Here is a 17,842-nt window from a genome sequence, read left to right as displayed (position 1 = left end):
TATCACTAGCAAACTTCAGTATTTGTGTAGAAGATACTTTAGCAAATTGCTACTAGCTTACAGTGAGTGTATTTTTGGCAATGGATTTGCATTGATTATTAATTCTATTTAATTAATTTTATTGCTCTACAGAGAACATTTTTCTAGTAGTTGAAGGGCTGTTTTCACTGATTAAAATCTGAAGGATGTAAGGAAGATTGAGGTCATGATGATTTTTCAAAGGCACGAGTAACCTCAAATGCCGTTCATTTAACCACTTGGCACTATATCAAGAATGCTAAAAAAATTCGTATGATTTTCTCACATAGAGAAACATATTTCATGAAATTTCAGATACTCTACTTATGTTCTGTTTTGTTTAGATGACTAATGTGACAGCAGACTATTGTCTTGACATCATAAGGAAATTTGAAGTTTCAGAAGAAAATAAGGCGAAAAATGTTCTTGGCATAGAAGGTAAAATAACCAATATTCTTAATTTCTCATTCCTCAATTCAGTTCACTAAGTTAAATTCTATCAAAATTTTTAGGAAAAGAAATCAGAGGTATCTCTGGAATTACTGACGATTCCAATACCTGGTTTCCTCCAAAGCAGATGCAGTGATACTGCCACGTCTCTTGCTTTTGCAATGACGACCCACGTTTTCTACTCCCGGCAATTCAACTTGAAGCCACTATGTATGAAAAATATTAAGAAATATTTGGACTTTTCTCAAATAGCTAATTTTTGGAAATAGCCTCAACTCGTTAATTTTATGAAAGGAGATGTGATCCTAAAATAAGTAATCTGTGAAACCAATGACTTAACCAATGACTTAAAAGTAAACATGTTTCTTAAAAAATGTTGGCAATGAACTAGTTTCACCTCGCTGGGAGCAGTGGAGAGGTTGGTTGGGGAGCCACACGTCTTTTTAATGCAATTGTCCCGAACTGAGAAAAGTGAGGCTCAGAGAAATTAGTTTCCCCACAGATATAGACTCAGAATCTAGATCATAGGGTCTTATATATAAATAATATGATACAAATATAACTACATGTGTGTCTAAGTTACACGTATTTAAAATATAGAGAGAAGTAAATTGTCGGCTTCTACCTAAGAGGAGATATTCTTAGTGAAAGACCACGGGGCCAGCCACTGCCGCTGAGCTGCAAAGCCGCAGTTCGTCTCGCCCTTTTTGACCGTTGGCCTCTTTTCCCCTGCTCCCAGGCTCACGTCTCCCAGTGCCGACGACGGGGGTCTGATACCCTGTGCTCACTTCCTGGGGGGAGAGGGTAATTAAAAATGGAAAGGAATGACTTAAAATTTATATGATCAAAAACCATTTTTAAAAACAGCCAGAAAAAAAAAGTAAACAAATTTGGACCATACTAAAAAATGAGTCTTTTCCTTGGTGCGGACCTCAAAGATGGAATTTGACATGATTTCTAAGTTTTGGCCGTAAAGAAGGGCATGAAGAAATTCTCCAGTGTCTCAGGGGATATTTTCAGATACAGCTTTACCACAGGATTCTTGAAGACTTGAAGCAGTTTACCCCAAAAACCATTCCATTTAGGTACTTGTGAGTCATTCATGTATTTATTTATATGTTAATGAGTGCCTTTTCTACCTAGACAATGCATTTTGAAAGACTATAGAAAAACTGATAGGTTCTTCTATATTATTGATAAGCACTACTTCCTAGCTAGTAAATGTGCTGGCAACTAGCAGCATCTTTCCAAAGCCAACTTCATAGTCAAACAATCACACCCTGGATTTGGGCTGTGCCTAACTTTTGGTCTGCTGCCTCAACCATGGCACTAACAATACTGTTTTTCAAATCAACTTAATAACCTGTGAAATCATTGATGCATTATTGTACCACTTAGTGTAAATGATGCTTTCATGTTACCCCAGTTACCGATTCAGTCACACTGCGTAGTCCTAGCTTGGACTCCGTAGTTACTGAATGGCTTTGCAAGAAACCCTCCCCCACACAACCAAAATTATTAACAAGTCCCATTTTCTGTAGGTTATGTTTAAACTGCTTCTCCCCAAAGTCATATTTAAGCTCTTGACACTCTACTTGACTTGCTACAAATTGTCTCATTGCCACCCCCCCTCACTGCCCCCCACACTGTGTTCCCTGCCAAAGCTGTCCCGAGGGTAACTAAGATAATCCCTGTCAACATACTTGGATCTCTGTTTGTCCTTGTTACAATCAATTAAGTACATAGGCTTTAAAGCTCTAGTGCTTCACTCTTTCTCCCAAAGGCTTCACAAACTTCATGCGAAGTCCTGCTTGCGACGTCTTTAACCCGTTGCACAACGAAGTGTACCAGGACATGGACCAGCCCCTGTGCAACTACTACATCGCTTCCTCTCACAACACGTACCTGACTGGGGACCAGCTCCTTTCTCAGTCCAAGGTGGACATGTATGCTCGGGTGCTGCAGGAGGGCTGTCGCTGCGTGGAAGGTATGCCCTTTGTCTGAGCTCTGGTTAGTGTCGGCGGACACGCCCTGTAGTTGATCTGTCAGGTCTAGTTTAAATAATAGAGACCTCAAAAGTGCATTCTCATGAATGAGAATGATTTTCTCACTCATTATGAAGTCATTCTTAATTCATAATCCTCTCTGATTTCTCCCTATTGGTTGCTAAAAAATTGAACTAACAATAAAAATTTTTCTAGAAAGATATTTTTGATTAAATAGTGGCAAAGATAGATCAGGATAACTGCTTGTTTTCACGACATTCCATGCTCTGTCGATCAGCCAGTACTTAGTGGATTTCTAGTGGGTTCCTGGGGGTGAGGACACAAATGTAAGACATGGCTTCTGTCTCCAAGGAGTTCACAGTCTAGTAAAAGGATGGAAGGTGAAAGCAATGGTACCGTGTGAAAATCCCACTAGTTGAATCATATACGTGTATTCACGGGGATAGCTACCTATTATCCTAGATGGTGACTTTTCTTGGAGGCCAAGTATGGAAAATGGCTTTTAGTGACTTCATGAAGTAAAGTGAATTCTAGGCAGATTTGCAGGGGTTTTTTGTTTGTTTGTTTGTTTGTTTGTTTGTTTGTTTTTGCCTGTGTTGTGTACTGTATTCCTTTTGCTTTTCAGGTCCTTCAGGTATCCAGTTTCTTCTTTTCTGGTTTCTTTGTTCAAAGTTGGTGTCCCATCCAAGCTGAACTATGTTCCCCATGATCAACTTTTTTCCTAAAGTTTTTATTTATTGATTTTAGAGAAAGGAAAGGAGGGGGGAGAATGGAGAGGGAGAGGGAGAGAGAAACATTGATTTGTTCTTCCACTTATTTATGCATTTTTTGGTTGATTCTTGTATGTGCCCTGACCGGGGATTCAGCCCTCAACCTTGGCATAACGAGATGACATTCTAACCAACTGAGCTACCTGGCCAGTCAACTTTTTATACTGAATCAAAACTTCTAATCCTCCAGCTCTGTTTGGGATACTAGGAAGGGAAGTTATCTGATTAAGACTATAGTAAGGCACAGATGATTTTTAGTCATAGCTTTTTCAGGGGTCTTCTAATTTTAAAATAAGAGCTTCTAGAAATTGTGTGCAGTAGATGGTATTGAAATGAGCCTTCTCTTACTGACTGCCAGTCACCAAAGTACAATATTAGAAAGAAGCTACTTTGCCCTCCTAATAGGTTACCTGTTTCAGGTATTCACACAAACTCAGGATAGTCACAGCTGTGGTGCCATTTAAAAAGACATGCAGCCTCTTAAATATCTCCCTCATCAGCTCGCATCATCAAATTCCTCCTTTGTCATTTGGCTTGAAGTCTACTGTTAGAATAATCTATGCCTGGACAGTGAAAGTCAAGCTACTATTTCTGGAAGTTTTTTGTTAAGAAGAATTATGTTTATCTGGGAGACTTGGTCAGCTTTGTATTTAATACTTGGTCTATTTACTGTTCAAAAATGGGGTTGCCACCTTGGCTTTAAATATACAGTGGACTTCTATGATTTCAGCCCCTTTGTGGGCTGGTTTCTGATGAAGTGCTTTCCATACATTCTCATTCAATTCTTACTAAGGGAGATGGGTTTATCTCCCTATGAAGACACCCCAACTTGGAGTGGGGTAAGCAGCTCAGGGTCCCATGGCTGGAAAGCTTGGAAGTTGGGATTTGAACCCAAGTTCAGATGATTCCTGCACTTCACTGTTTTCCAGGAAGTCTTTTTTTTTTTTTTTAAACAAGCATTGAAAAACATGACCAGCGCTAGAAGGGCTCGAAAAAGCAAAGTGTACGGCACAGAGGGTAGGTTGACTTTAAAATGAGAAATTTGCTTATCTCATGTTAGGCCTGGCATTTAGATATTTAGATATTTCTGAAGATTTACAATTTGATTGTATGATCTTTTGTGTTTCTCTAAAAATTTCTATCAGTCCTGTGTTTTGAAGATCTTAGCTTACATTTGAAACTTGGCCTGGAGATACCACAGTATGTATGCTCTAAAGTCCAGATAAAGTTATTTATATTCTCAAACAGTTGTAGCTAGGATTTAAAGAACCTGATTTATAGAATGTAGCAGGTCATGAATTGATCATTGCAGGTGCCCCAGATGTTTTTTTTTGTCAAATATACCACTTGGAGATGGAGAGTAATAATTCTGGACAGTTTCTTCATGGAACTGTGGCCCAAAGAATATCTTCACTTTCAGGCTTCTATTTGGATAGCATTGTATTTTCCATCTCCATTAGTTCAGCTGCAGTAAAGTCCTTGGTCAAGATATAGGTGATGTCTTGGGGAAGAATAATAAATCTTTTTTGGTAAAGTGGGCTTGTCAGAAAATCAAATTGATAACATTTTTTACATGGCCTTTTATTCCCCTGATTTTCAGCCTGAGTTGCTTATGAAGATGGATGTTTTGTGCAGGGGATTTCCACTCTCATTATGGAAGTGATGTGGCATCGCTGCTGTAATCGGTTTCCAGCCCTCCCGATGATCACTGGGAGTTCTCTCAGGGGGGAACGTTTTTCAGTGACACTATGAGGAGCTGTCATGTTGGCTGCTCGGCCTTTAGCGCTGACCAGCTCCGTCGGAGTGCTTTCCGGTGCCTTTCCAGGGTGACCTGATTGACAAACGGGCCCTGGCTGTTTTGTGGCTAGGGTAATTGGTTAGAAGATTTTGACCTTTCCAGCAGTCTCATGGCAGCATGAGCTCTTACAGCAAATGTCACTGCCATTTGAACATGGCTACCAATGCCACACGTTAGCATGCCAGCACCAATTGGGAGTGTTGTTATCTCCATTTATGTGTTCATGATAATCAGATTAGGTGTGCTGTTGCCTTATGTATGTTGCATATATATATTTTGTTGTTGAAAATATTAGTTTATTTATGAGGAACCCTGTTACGTGCTTGCTCATTCAAGATGGGGCTATAGTCCTGGCTGGCGTAGCTCAGTGGATTGAGCGTGGGCTGCAAACCAAAGCATTGCAGGTTCGATTCCCAGTCAGGGCACATGCCTGGGTTGCAGGCCACAGCCCCTAGCAACTGCACATTGATGTTTCTCTCTTCCTCTCTTTCTCCCTCCCTTCCCTCTCTGAAAGTAAATAAATAAAATCTTAAAAAAAAAGATGGGGCTATAAATCAGGGTGTAAATTGTTGAAAATCTGTATTTTTGAAATACCTGTTTATTCTTTCAACACCTCTATTCAAAAGAAAATGAAAGAATATCAAATAGCCCTGGCTGGTGTCACTCAGTGGATTGAGAACCGACCTGCAGAGTGAAAGGTCACTGGTTCAATTCCCAGTCAGGGCACATGCTTGGGTTACAGGCCAGGTCCCTGACTAGGGGCGTGCAGGAGGCATCTGATCGATATGTCCCTCACACCTCGATGTTTCTCTCCATCTCTTTCTCCCTCCTTTTCCCTTGCTCTAAAAATAAATAAATAACATTAAAAAAAGAAAATATCTTTAACAAATGTCAAGTATACATAGAGGGAAGGATAGAGTTTCTCTTGTGAAAGATGTTTTTGATGTCTTTGACCTTATTCGCAAGCTCAAAGGAACCAGATGACACTGCATAATAGTGTGCCAAATCCTTTGGCCATCTCAACAGTATCTCTGTTCTTAAACTTTGTTTCCAGTGTTCCTATGGTATTAACATTGAAATTTTTTTCTCCTTTTACCTTCTCTAATTATTTTCCCTAAGAATATTTTAACAACTAATGCTTAATTGATTATATAGGTAACTGTATTAGGTAACATTAGTCTTTGCTTACAAGGCCTTCAACTGGCTGGATGAGGCCCACCTCTAACATTAGGGAGAATAATCTGCTTTACCCAAAGCGTACTGATTGAAATATTTTTTTAAAATTAATTATATTTTATTGATTATGCTATTACAGTTGTCCTGATTTCCCCCCTTTCCCACCCTCTCCACCCGGCACCACCTCACTCCCTCAGGCAATCCCCCCACATTGTTCATATCAACGAGTTGTACATATAAGTTCTTTGGCTGCTCCATTTCCTACACTGAACTGTACATCCCCATGGCTATTCTGTGACTACCTATTTGTACTTCTTAATCCCCTCACCTCTTCACCCATTCCCTCACACCCCCCTCTCATCTGGCAACCATCCAACTGCTCTCCCTATCCATGATCCTGTCTCTGTTCTTCCTGTTTGCTTAGTTTGATTTTTAGATTCCATTGTTGATAGATAAGTTTTTATTATGATTTTATTGTTCATAGTTTTGATCTTTTTCTTATATAAGTCCCTTTAAATTTCAGAGAATGGTTTGGTGATGATGAACTTTTTAAGGTTTTTTTGTTTGTTTGTTTTTTTGCCTGTTAAGCTCTTTATCTGTCCTTTGAGTCTAAATGATAGCTTTGATGAGTAGAACAATCTTGGCTGTAGGTTTCCGCTTATCATGACTTTGAGTATTTCTTGCCAATTCCTTCTAGCCTGCAAAGTTTCTTAGAGAAATCAGCCAACAGTCTAATAGGAACTTCCCTGTAGGTAACTAACTGCTTGACTCTTGCTGCTTTTAAAATTCTCTCTTTATCTTTAACCTTTGGCATTTTAATTATGATGTGTGTTGGATTGGGCCTCTCTGTGCTTCCTGGATGTGCATGTCTATTTCCTTCACCAAATTAGGGAAGTTGTCTTTCATTATTTTTTCAAATAGATTTCCAATTTCTTGTTCTTCCTTTTTCCCTCTGGCACCTCTATGATGTGAGTGTTGGATGTCCTGAAGTTGTCCCAGAGGCTGCTTATACTATCCTCATTATTTTGGATTCTTTTTTTTTTCTTGGTGTTCTGATTGGTCAGTTTTTGCTTCCTTATGTTTTAAATCACTGACTTGATACTCAGTTTCATCTACTCTACTGTTGTTTCCCTGTAAATTGTTCTTTATTTCAATTAGTGTATCCTTCATTTCTGACTGGGTCTTTTTTATGCTCTTGATGTCCTCACTAAGTTCCTTGAGCATCCTTTTAACCAGTGTTTTGAACTCTGCCTCTGACAGATTGCTTATCTCCATTTCATTTAGCTTTTTCTCTAGAGTTTTAATCTGCTCTTTCATTTGGGCCATGTTTCTTTGTCTCCTCATTTTGGCAGCCTCCCTGTGTTCTTTTCTATGTATTAGGTGGAGCCACTTTGACTCCATGTTCTTGGTAGTGTGTCCTAATGTAGTAGGTGTCCTATAGGGTCCAATGGCACAGTGTCCCCTATTTTTGAAGCTGACGCCTTCAGGTGTACCTTTCATGTGGGCTGAGTATACCCTCCTCTTGTACTTGAGCCTTGGTTGCTTGTTTGAAAGGATTTAGAAAATTACGAAGCATGAGCAAAGACCAGCCATTCATCTAGAAAAGCAGCATGGGTGGGCCTAAAGTTGTCTGGGGTGGAGTCTCAGGTGATCTCAGGGCAGGGCAAACAGTATTTGCTAGGTTGATGGAGTCCCAGATATGGCACCAGCTTGCTGGCTCTGTTGGGGGAGGGTTCAGAAAAGGGACAGTAGTCTCTGCATGCCTTGATGCCATCTACTTCATTTCCTCCCTGTATGCCAGTGGTGCCTTTCAAGCTGCTACCCCAGTGCTAGAGCTCAGAGGGAGTGAGTCTGAGTAGCCGAGACCATGTGTGGGTTCTTTAAGACAACCACTTGGGGCTCCAGCAGTTTCTTCTATCAACTCAATCCCCACTGGTTTTTGCAGCCAGATATTGTGGAGACTTTTCTTCCTGGTACTGGAACCCTGGACTGAGGGGCTTTGCATGGGGCTGGGCCTCCTCACTCCTGAGATATTCCTCCCAAATTTTTATCTACCACATGTGGGTGAGGGACCGGCGTATTCTGCGTCTTCACCCCTCCTATGTGGGTGGATGTGGTTTCTTTAATTCTGTAGTTATCAGACTTCTATTCAACTCTATTTCTGACAGTTCTGAGTGATGGTATCTCTGTATTTTAGTTGTAATATTTAGTTGATGAAGTTGTAGGAGGAGGCAAACCATGCCTGCCTACACCACCATCTTGACCAGAAGTCTGAAATGTTAGTTACATCTAAAACATACCTTTATAGCAACATCTATACTGGTATTTGACAAAAAAACTGGCATCATAGCCCAGGCTGTTGATATGTAATATTAACCATCAAATCACATTATGGTATAGTGAACATGTTTTCAGTGAAATGGAGATTATTTCAAGGTAATATACAAAACACACATATAGAGAAGGTGCTAGTAAAATAAAGAATAGGAGTGGTCCTGAACTGTGTGGCCCTAATTAAAAGGTAGTTTCAATTAGCATTCCATCAGTTAAATCCAGCCTACAGAATGGTTAATGTTTGCTCCATAATCTAAAAGTAGATTAAATTGCCAGTAACAAAAACCTGGGAAATTTCACAGCAATAAGATGTAGATTTTTGGGTTTTTCTCCAGTTTGGTCACCAGAGTGAGAAGCAGTTATCTCATTTAGACAAACGTTTGCTCTTGGCCTACTGCTCTCATTTATGTTAATTGCTAGGCTCTTGTTGGCGTTTGAGCTTGTGACCCCCTACCGTAAGGAAAGGCAATGTCAAGAGAGTTCACAAGGTTCTGTGGGGGGATCCTTGCTTAGCCTGGATTGGGATTTATATAAGCAAAGTGAAAGCAAAAGGAGGGATTTCAGTTGACCTTAAATGAACAAAGCAAAGGCATGAGGTAGGACTGTGTGTGAGGAAACCTTAACTGAAAGAGCAAGTTTGTGATTTGGGGTGTAGGAGAAAATGAGGTGACTTGTCAGACAGGAGGTAGGATATTCATTAAGACAATACTAGCTCCTTTAACAGTCAAACCTAAAATCTCTTTCCTCAAAACAACTGAAGTTTATTTTTTGCTTCTGTGAAGTTCAAAATAGTTGTTCCGAATGGAGGAATCTTTCGAGCAGTGCTTTAGGGGCCCAGGCTCTGTCCACCCTGTGGCCGTGCTGCCTTCAACAATGACTTCTGAAGTCACAGCAGAAGGGAGAGCATGGGTGACTGCGTAGGGTGAGTTTTGGTGAGCCAGACTCAGGTGTGCTACACATCGTTTGTGCCCGCATTTCAGGGACCACATCCTCCTGCAGGCAGGGAACGGCTGGCCATGGTGGTTCAGCTGTGTGCCAGGTGAGAGAGAAAACAGGCTGAGCGAACACTAGCCAGTCTCTAGCACCAGAGAGTGTGGGGACCTTGGGGTTAATGAGGTGGGAGTCACTGCAGGATAGTTATTAGTGAATTTAGCCTGTATCTACTGGGTACCTACTATGTGTTGGATGCTGTGTTATGCACTGGGCAGGCTTTTGAACAAAGGAACAACATGGTAAAGACATGGGAAATTAGTCTGATGGCAGTAGTTTAAGACAAGAGAAGGCACACTCTAAGGTGGAGAGGATGGTGAGGAAGCTAGTGCCTTTCTCCAGCTCAGAGCCAGTGAGGTTGTCTACACACATAATGTCAGTGTTATCAGTAGCGGTATCAGTTCTCTGTGCCAAATGATAAGCAACTTTGTATGTAGTTAATCACCACTGGAAGTTATGATGCAAGTGCTATTATTATTTTCTTTTTATAGATTATAAAAGATTTTAAATGATTCCTCCATTTGCCCATATTCACATGAATCTTGGCAGGGCCTGAGGATTTGAACACAGGATGTCAATGTTATAACTACTGTAGAATTAATAAAATGTAAATAAATCTAATGGAAATATAATTTAAATAAACAAAAATGAAAACCTTATTTTTGATTTGAGATGGTCACTGTGACTTATTGAAAGACCTTAGCCAACTGAAGAAGTGAAATGACTGAACTAATCTGTTAAGAAACCATCAGTATCCTTGGAACCCTTGATTTAGACCAGTTTCCAATGAGAGTTCCTGGTAAATGCTAAGCTGCTTGTGAATATGGCATCTTTGTTAACTTACAAGCACCCCCCCCCAAACAAATTATTTATTATCTTTAATTCCTTGTTCTGATAAATGTGTAAATCTATCAGAATACTTATATTTCTCTGTTTGACATCCTTGTCATGATTGTAATATGTGTAATCTCAAATAATGAAATAATACTTATTTGCCATCTCCAGAAATATTACTAAATGCCAGAAGCTTTTGGTTGTTGATACACAGTTCTGTTTTTGGCAGTCGACTGCTGGGATGGCCCAGACGGGGAACCAGTCGTTCACCACGGTTATACTCTCACTTCAAAAATCCCCTTCAGAGATGTCGTGGAGACCATCAACAAGCACGCGTTTGTGAAGAATGAGTAAGTGTAGCGACACCGGGAAGCTGAGCTCAGCCAGCGCTCTGAGAGCTGCCCAATGGAACGTGACTCTAAAAGTGCACACTCTCCCTTGGAGTGTTCACCTCCTTCCTTCCACCCTCAGTCTCCCCTTCCTTCCCAACAGAACACTGGGAACAGATAGCATGGGCTCTATGTACATACTTTCTCATGCCGCATTTATTCCTCACCCCATTCTGCCTCTAGACGTGCTTCTTCAAAGCACAGTCTTGCAAAGAGTGACCTCAAAATTTCTAAGCCCAGGGTGTCCATCAAGTCTGGCAACTCGGGTTACTATATAGAGTACTTTATCAGTGTTATGTTACAAATCAGTAAAATAATATCTAGGTTTCTAGACTTGCTGGATGTCCAAATATACTAGTGTCTTGCATACTTATGTTACTTGACCCTTCCTTAGAATTTGATAATGTTTACTATTTTCTCCCCGGTGCTTGCTTTTTTGGTTTGTTTCTCTTATAACATTCTTTCCTCCACTGCTCTCATTGCTTCTCACTCTCCTTTTTTGGCCCGTGGTCTTCTGTTTTATTTCCTTCCTCCTTTAATTGTCATTATTTTTCAAGTGGTTGCTCTTGGCCTGTTTTTTTTTTTTTTTGTCATTTGTCTAATTATACATTCAGAACTCTTCCCTCGAGTTCCAGAGCTATACAGAAGCAAATTAAAATTACATTTGCATAAGGTTAATCTAATAAAAGTTAGTAGCCTTTAAATTTTTTAATATTTGACCTTGTCATGAATTACCGATGAGGATAAAATGCTGTTCTAATAAGAGGCTCTTAGGTTCAGTTTATGATGTCTTCTGTAATACATGGGAGAATCTCGAGTACTGATTTCTAATACATCATTACTGTTAGTTCTCACCAAGTGGAAGACGTGAATTTACTGCTTCCCAATATGTGAAGCGGCGTGTCGAGAAGACCTGCTACTTATGTACCTCGGGGCAGCCTCTGGTGACTTGACAGTGTTTACGCCACATTTGGGAATCTTTAGGAGAAGAGCACTTCATATTAAAACCATTAATAAGCATGTTTAGCACATTTTAAAAGTTCATTCTTAAGAGTTCATGCTTTGGTTGAATGTTGGAAACCAGGGTTCCCAACCTTTGCACTGCGGACATTTTAGGCCAGACAACTGTTGCTGTGGGGGAATTGTCTGGTACATGTAGGATGGTGAGCAGCATCCTTGACGTCTACCCAGTAAATGCCAGTGGCATCCCTCACATTGTGACCAGCAAAAACATCTTCAGACATTGACAAATGTCCTGTACCTGAGTGGGTGGTGCAGCACAATTGCCTCCCTCCCTTGTTGAGAAACACTGCTTTACATTAAGCATCTTTAGACATTAATAGGCTTTTCATAAACAGGTCAGCTACTTAAAAATTCACTGCTAGGTTTCTGTGCTGTGATTGCATAGACACTGAGGATTTCTCTTTTGTTTTTTCTTTCTTTCCTGCCACTCTGTATAAAACCCGTGTGAGGACATGAGATCAAATAGATTGTAGTCAGAAAACCAAACTGATTTTGGTCACAAAGGTCCATCTCTTAAATGACCTCTGGTGTCAGGTGTTACTAATAAGGATAGAATATACTTTCAAAAGGTCACAGCCTGTATTGTAGAGCTCACACTTGTAATACAAGCTAAGAAACAGATTTTTCTCCCCATAGATATATTAGACAAGTTAAATATCAATTTGTAACTCTGGAAAAATATATTACTTATTACTTTGGAAGATATTGATGGAAAACCAAAAAAAAGTCAAAACAAACCCAAATTTGAAGTAATTTCTTGCCACAAGTTAAAAACAAAGTCAGAAGAGGAGTAATATCATGTAATCGCTTCTGGTTCCCTTTCTGGCTTGGCCACCACCTCCACGCTGTCTTTGGTAATCATTTTACTTAGGTCTTGAATTCTGCATGCAGAAACCTGAGTGCTGGTGGTAAGTGAATGCTTAAGTTTTCTTTCTTCTTCTTTTCTTGGAAAGTAAAGACTTAGTATATAATTGTATAGAAATGATTTTGAAATTCCTGGCACAGGATGCTATAAAACACAAAATTTGATTATTTTACCCTCAATAGTAATATTCAAGCTGTGGGCTGATTACACACTTTATTTATGGTATATATTAAATGCAAATATCTTCATTTGATGATATTCAGTAGTCTCTTGGATGTTTCTAGTCTTTTGAATAAATAAAACAAAATTATATTATGTGAATTTTATTTCTTTAGGCTTCTCATTTCTCTTAAAATTTTCTCTTTATTTAAAAGACATACACACATATATACACATACCATTTTTGTTCCGTGACTCAAAATACCAAACTAAGTCATCCTGTGTGGATTGGTAAAATGTATTTACTCAGAGGAGTTGTTGTTTTTGTGTGTGTGTGTATAATGCATCTCTCATTTTCCTCATTGTGAAGCATTTTAACCATCACCACTCTCTCCAGTTACTAGGATTGCAAAAACATAATGAATACAGAACAAGTTTTGAAACACCCCGAGTTACTGGTGGTTGCCTTTAGAACGTGGTGCCTTTTTTGCAGGTTCCCGGTCATACTGTCGATTGAGAATCACTGCAGTGTGCAGCAGCAAAGGAAGATTGCTCAGTACCTGAAAGGAATATTCCAGGACAAACTGGACCTATCGTCTGTTGACACGGGAGAGTCCAAGCAGCTTCCAAGCCCTCAAAGTTTGAAAGGCAAAATCCTAGTGAAGGTAATTATCTGAAGGAACATGGTAAAAGCATTAATGACCAACTTAGCCCTCCCTCCTGTAAGGGTTACAAAGTGGTTTCCCAGAAGAATAATAATCTGAGTCCACACATGAAAGGTTGCCTTGATTTGTGTATGAACCTTGCTCCAATTTACTTATAGTCATACCTTAGGAAAAAGCTAATTATGGAATGACTTCATATTCTAGAATGCTTTTATGAAGTGAGAGTATGAATACTGTAAGCCAAGGCTTAATGTTTTAGGCTTGTATTAGCTCAGACTGGAGAGCCGTGTGGGGCACAGAGGCAGAGAAGGCTCCTGTGCCTGTCTCTGAAAGCATTTCTTTCAGATTCTTCCCTCCCATTTCAAGCTCCAGTAACTGTCTGTCAAAGAAGACAAACAGTCTTCATGGTTGATCGGCCATGGTTGTGTAAATGGGAAGCGCTCCTTTCAAAGGGAGCACGGGCACAGGCGTTGTGCCTCTCAGGACGTTGCGTGTATGCGAAGGAGTGGTCATGACTAGAATGATATTTCATAAACAGATGTTTCTGAGGGGGAAAACTTACTACCTGCAATGCATTTTATAAATGCGAGGAATAGCCAGAAGGACACTTCCTTGAGATTGCAGATCGTTTTGTGAGTTTACTTAATTCCAGATAATTTTGTGTTTGAATTAAAACCATCTTGGTCACTAGTATTGTTTGCAGAGTAAAAACCTAAGGAAGAACAGTATAGTATTAACATTCAAACTGGATTATATTTTACCTAAAAGGGGTGTGCATAAAAACTCTTGCCAAACATCACAGAAGAGGTGCAAAAATGTCAAAGAAACTGTGATTTCATAGCAAGACTTTAAGAGCGGGGTCAGCAAATGGCAAAGATGTAAAGTATTCATCTTTGGGATAGGTCAAACCTGTTCTTCTATTGTTACATGAGAATTATAGACTGACCCCATCAAAGTGGTTGTGCATTTGTATGTGTGAAAGCATTTTGAATAAAGCTCCAAATAATGCAAGAGATAACATCATCAATTGTCCTGAAGTCTTTTTTTTTTAAGATTTTATTTATTTTTTAGAGAGGGAAGAGAGAGAGAGAGAGAGAGAGAGAGAGAGAGAGAGAAAGAAACATCAATGTGCAGTTGCTGGGGGTCATGGCCTGCAACCCAGGCATGTACCCATGTACCCTGACTGGGAATCGAACCTGCGACACTTTGGTTTGCAGCCCATGCTCAATCCACTGAGCTATGCCAGCCAGGGCCTGAAGTCTTTCTAAAGAAAACTTTTGTGATGAATAGTGATGGCTAGGTTAGAAAACTGTTACCTATGTCACCTTGTAAATGTTTCCACTTTCCTGAGTCACCTTTAGTCAGTAGTCAGAAGGTTCAATGCAGAATAATTCCACTTGATTGAAGCCCTTGCATTTTGGAAGAACTTAAGGTAGATACTGAAATGAACTAATTGAGTCCCTTCTGAGTAACTGGACGTCAGTCACTTGACATGGAATGTCCCAGGGCTGATGGGCACCAGATCCAGAAATCCTGAGGAGCTCATTGGAAGGGGTGGCATCAGATGGGCTGTGAGTGAAGTATTTCAAGGCCCCTGAGGTATGTTAGCTAGTAGTGACATCCTTCAGACTTTAAGGAGAATGAATTCTAGATCTGTAAACCAGCATGCTTCCATCTAAAGCAAAACAGGGGAACTGATTTTCCTGTGTTCCTTTTGCATCAGAGTGATTTCTGATCCAAAAGGCATTGTTTGAATGGCTACCTACCACTTTGGAGATAGGCAAGTTGTTTATTATTATAACTGTAACACATATATACTTTCCAACTATATATATATATATATGTATATATCTATGTATATATATGTATATGTGTATGTATATGCGCTGCTATTAATGGCACTGGATGGATATGATACTTGTTATGATGAGCCATTATATTGTCAAAAATAAGCCTGATTTTTAGTTGTAAATATAACATCCCAAATTAATTATATTTTGTTGAAAGTAGTTAAATTGCCTTTTCTTGGAAGTCCCTTGTCCCTTGTTTTGCTCATAATACAAACTATCTGCTATCTAGTCAGTTGGAAGTAATGATTGGCCAAGGGATAACACATTTTTATTTTTCGCTTCTTAAAAGTTATTTTTAATTGTAGTAAAATACAAATAATAAAATTTACCTCCCATGTTAACCATTTTTAATCGTACGTTTCAGTGGTGTTAAGTACATTCGCATCAGCATGTAACATATCCCCAGAACTCTTTTCATTGTGTGGAACTGAAGTTCCATACCCATTAATCCCAATTCTCCCCTCCCCACGGCCCTGGTAACCACTATTCTGCTTTCTGTCTTTATGAATCTGAGTACTCTGGGTAGCTCATATGAGTAGAATCATATATATTTTGTGACAGTTATTCCACTTAGCCTGATGTCCTCAAGGCTTATCCAAAATGTAGCGTGTGTCACAATTTCCTTCCCTTTTTTTGGCTGAACAATATGCCATCGTATGTATACACCACATTTTGTTTATTTACTCACCTGTTGGTAGACACTTGGATTGCTTCCATCTTTGGGCTATTGTGAATTTATTTTCATTTTTAAATAGAGTGTTTTGTTCCATTTCAGGGTAAGAAGTTGCCTTATCATCTTGGAGATGACGCAGAGGAAGGAGAAGTTTCGGATGAAGACAGTGCAGATGAAATTGAAGATGAGTGCAAATTCAAGCTCCATTATGTAAGTTACAGACATGGCCATAATTTTTACCCTCCACGTGCTGCAATAAAAATTGCAGCTGTCCTGGAATCCTCACAAACATAAGGATATTTATTAGGTAAAAGGGGATATTTGTTGAAAATCACTTTGCATGCTTGCGTACTGACCCTCAAATGTTCATGGAGTGAATGAGTCAAGGATTCTTGTGTTTTCAAGTTGGATGGAATGTTAGCGATCAACCCATCTGACCCTATCTCCAGGGACAAATCCCTAGGCCAAACTCAAATTGCAGTTGGAAATGTTACCGTCTTTGTTGAAATAAATTGTTTCTCTGTCTCCTGCTAGCAGGAAGCTGGCTCACAGGACCTAGCTGCACAAGGGCCTGCTTCCCTAGGATGCCCATCCTGGCCCTAAAAACACGAACCTTGGGCTGGAGGATTTCCAAACTCTTTTGGACTCTTGGGTTGCTCTTTAATTTACCACATCTTAAATGGCATAGAATATTTTGTTACCTGCATGGTGCTTTAGACCTCTGTCCTACATCGAGAAACCACATTTCTAGAAAAGCACTATATAGCCAGGTAATCCAAAGGGAACACAAGCCTGGGGGACATGCAAGCCTTAAAGAGATACCCCTCCCACCTTGACCTCACCCGCTCCATCCCCATCTTCTACAACTCACGTGATTGTCAGGATCACACGTCAACCTGAGAGAAGCGTTTGCTTATGTTAGTTTGTTATAGGGTTTACAATTTAATTTGCATAGAAAAGCAGTGTTCCTCTAGCTATCAGGATTGTTATTCTGCCCTCAAGAAGACTGAGAAATTTTGTATAAATTCTCCTAACTTGCATCATAGCCCTGAGTTTATCTATTACATTGTTAAAAACAGTCTGCTCTCTTCTAAGTAATAGTAACTCTGCCATCTTCCTGTAGGGACCAAAGGGAGCTGGCATCATTTTCAAAGGCGGCAAAGGCTTCTTGGCAGCTGAAGGCCCAGGAGACATTTCTTTCTTGCCTTTAATATACTTTAAAAGAATCCGCTTGAAGTGAAAAGGAAAAAAGTCACCATCTGTATTAATCTCTTGCCTTTTAATAGTTTATCTTGGCTCAATTTACTACCACTAAGTAATGGGGCTGTGGTTATAGAAAATTAATCTAAATACATTTACATATGTGAGACTACACTTAATGTTTTAAATAGTTTCTTTTTTGCTCATCCAGATAGTTACTATATTGTGATTAATTACTTGTGATTATGGGTAATTTAGCTCAATTTTTTAGCTTTATTTTATAAATCAGATTTTTGTCTCTGCATTTCATTACCTTTGCATCTTGTTCCCAAGACATCTTGGTTGCTAACCTCAGAGTAATCTATCATTTGAACACAGGGAATGAACAGGTTTGACTAGTTACGAGGTTGGGGAATGCTGTTCTTAGTGAAAATGATGGTGGAAAATAATTACTATCACAATATAGTCATTTTTTGCTCTGAGTAAAACCCAAGTTCTGGTTTTTAAATCCACCTACTTAAAATTTTTTTTCTTTAATGTCAGTGAGCACTCTAAGTTAAATATCTGTAATTATAAAATTGAGTTAGCTACAGTTTTATAGAAACAAATCCATAACTTCACCTGTGAAAATATCGAACTGAG

At 39.4% G+C, this 17,842-nt stretch overlaps 1 protein-coding gene across 5 annotated transcripts in view; it reads left to right on the top strand.

Annotated features, from left to right (window-relative positions):
- The window catches only part of PLCH1 (phospholipase C eta 1), a 180,830-nt gene that overhangs the window by 126,579 nt on the left and 36,409 nt on the right, over positions 1-17,842 (top strand). For all 5 annotated transcript variants that reach the window (XM_045851645.1, XM_045851642.1, XM_045851643.1 and 2 more), the window contains 5 exons: positions 363-456; positions 2,252-2,455; positions 10,606-10,726; positions 13,306-13,477; positions 16,103-16,210. In XM_045851645.1, the coding sequence (XP_045707601.1) occupies positions 363-456; positions 2,252-2,455; positions 10,606-10,726; positions 13,306-13,477; positions 16,103-16,210 (699 nt within the window). The remainder of the gene's footprint in view (positions 1-362; positions 457-2,251; positions 2,456-10,605; positions 10,727-13,305; positions 13,478-16,102; positions 16,211-17,842) is intronic.

The sequence above is a fragment of the Phyllostomus hastatus genome, unplaced genomic scaffold, assembly GCF_019186645.2.
Source record: "Phyllostomus hastatus isolate PE091 unplaced genomic scaffold, TTU_PhHast_1.1 phas_contig_86, whole genome shotgun sequence".
Lineage (NCBI taxonomy): Eukaryota > Metazoa > Chordata > Mammalia > Chiroptera > Phyllostomidae > Phyllostomus > Phyllostomus hastatus.
The sequence above is the reverse complement of the archived record's forward strand: the minus strand, read 5'-3'. Positions and strand labels throughout refer to the sequence as shown.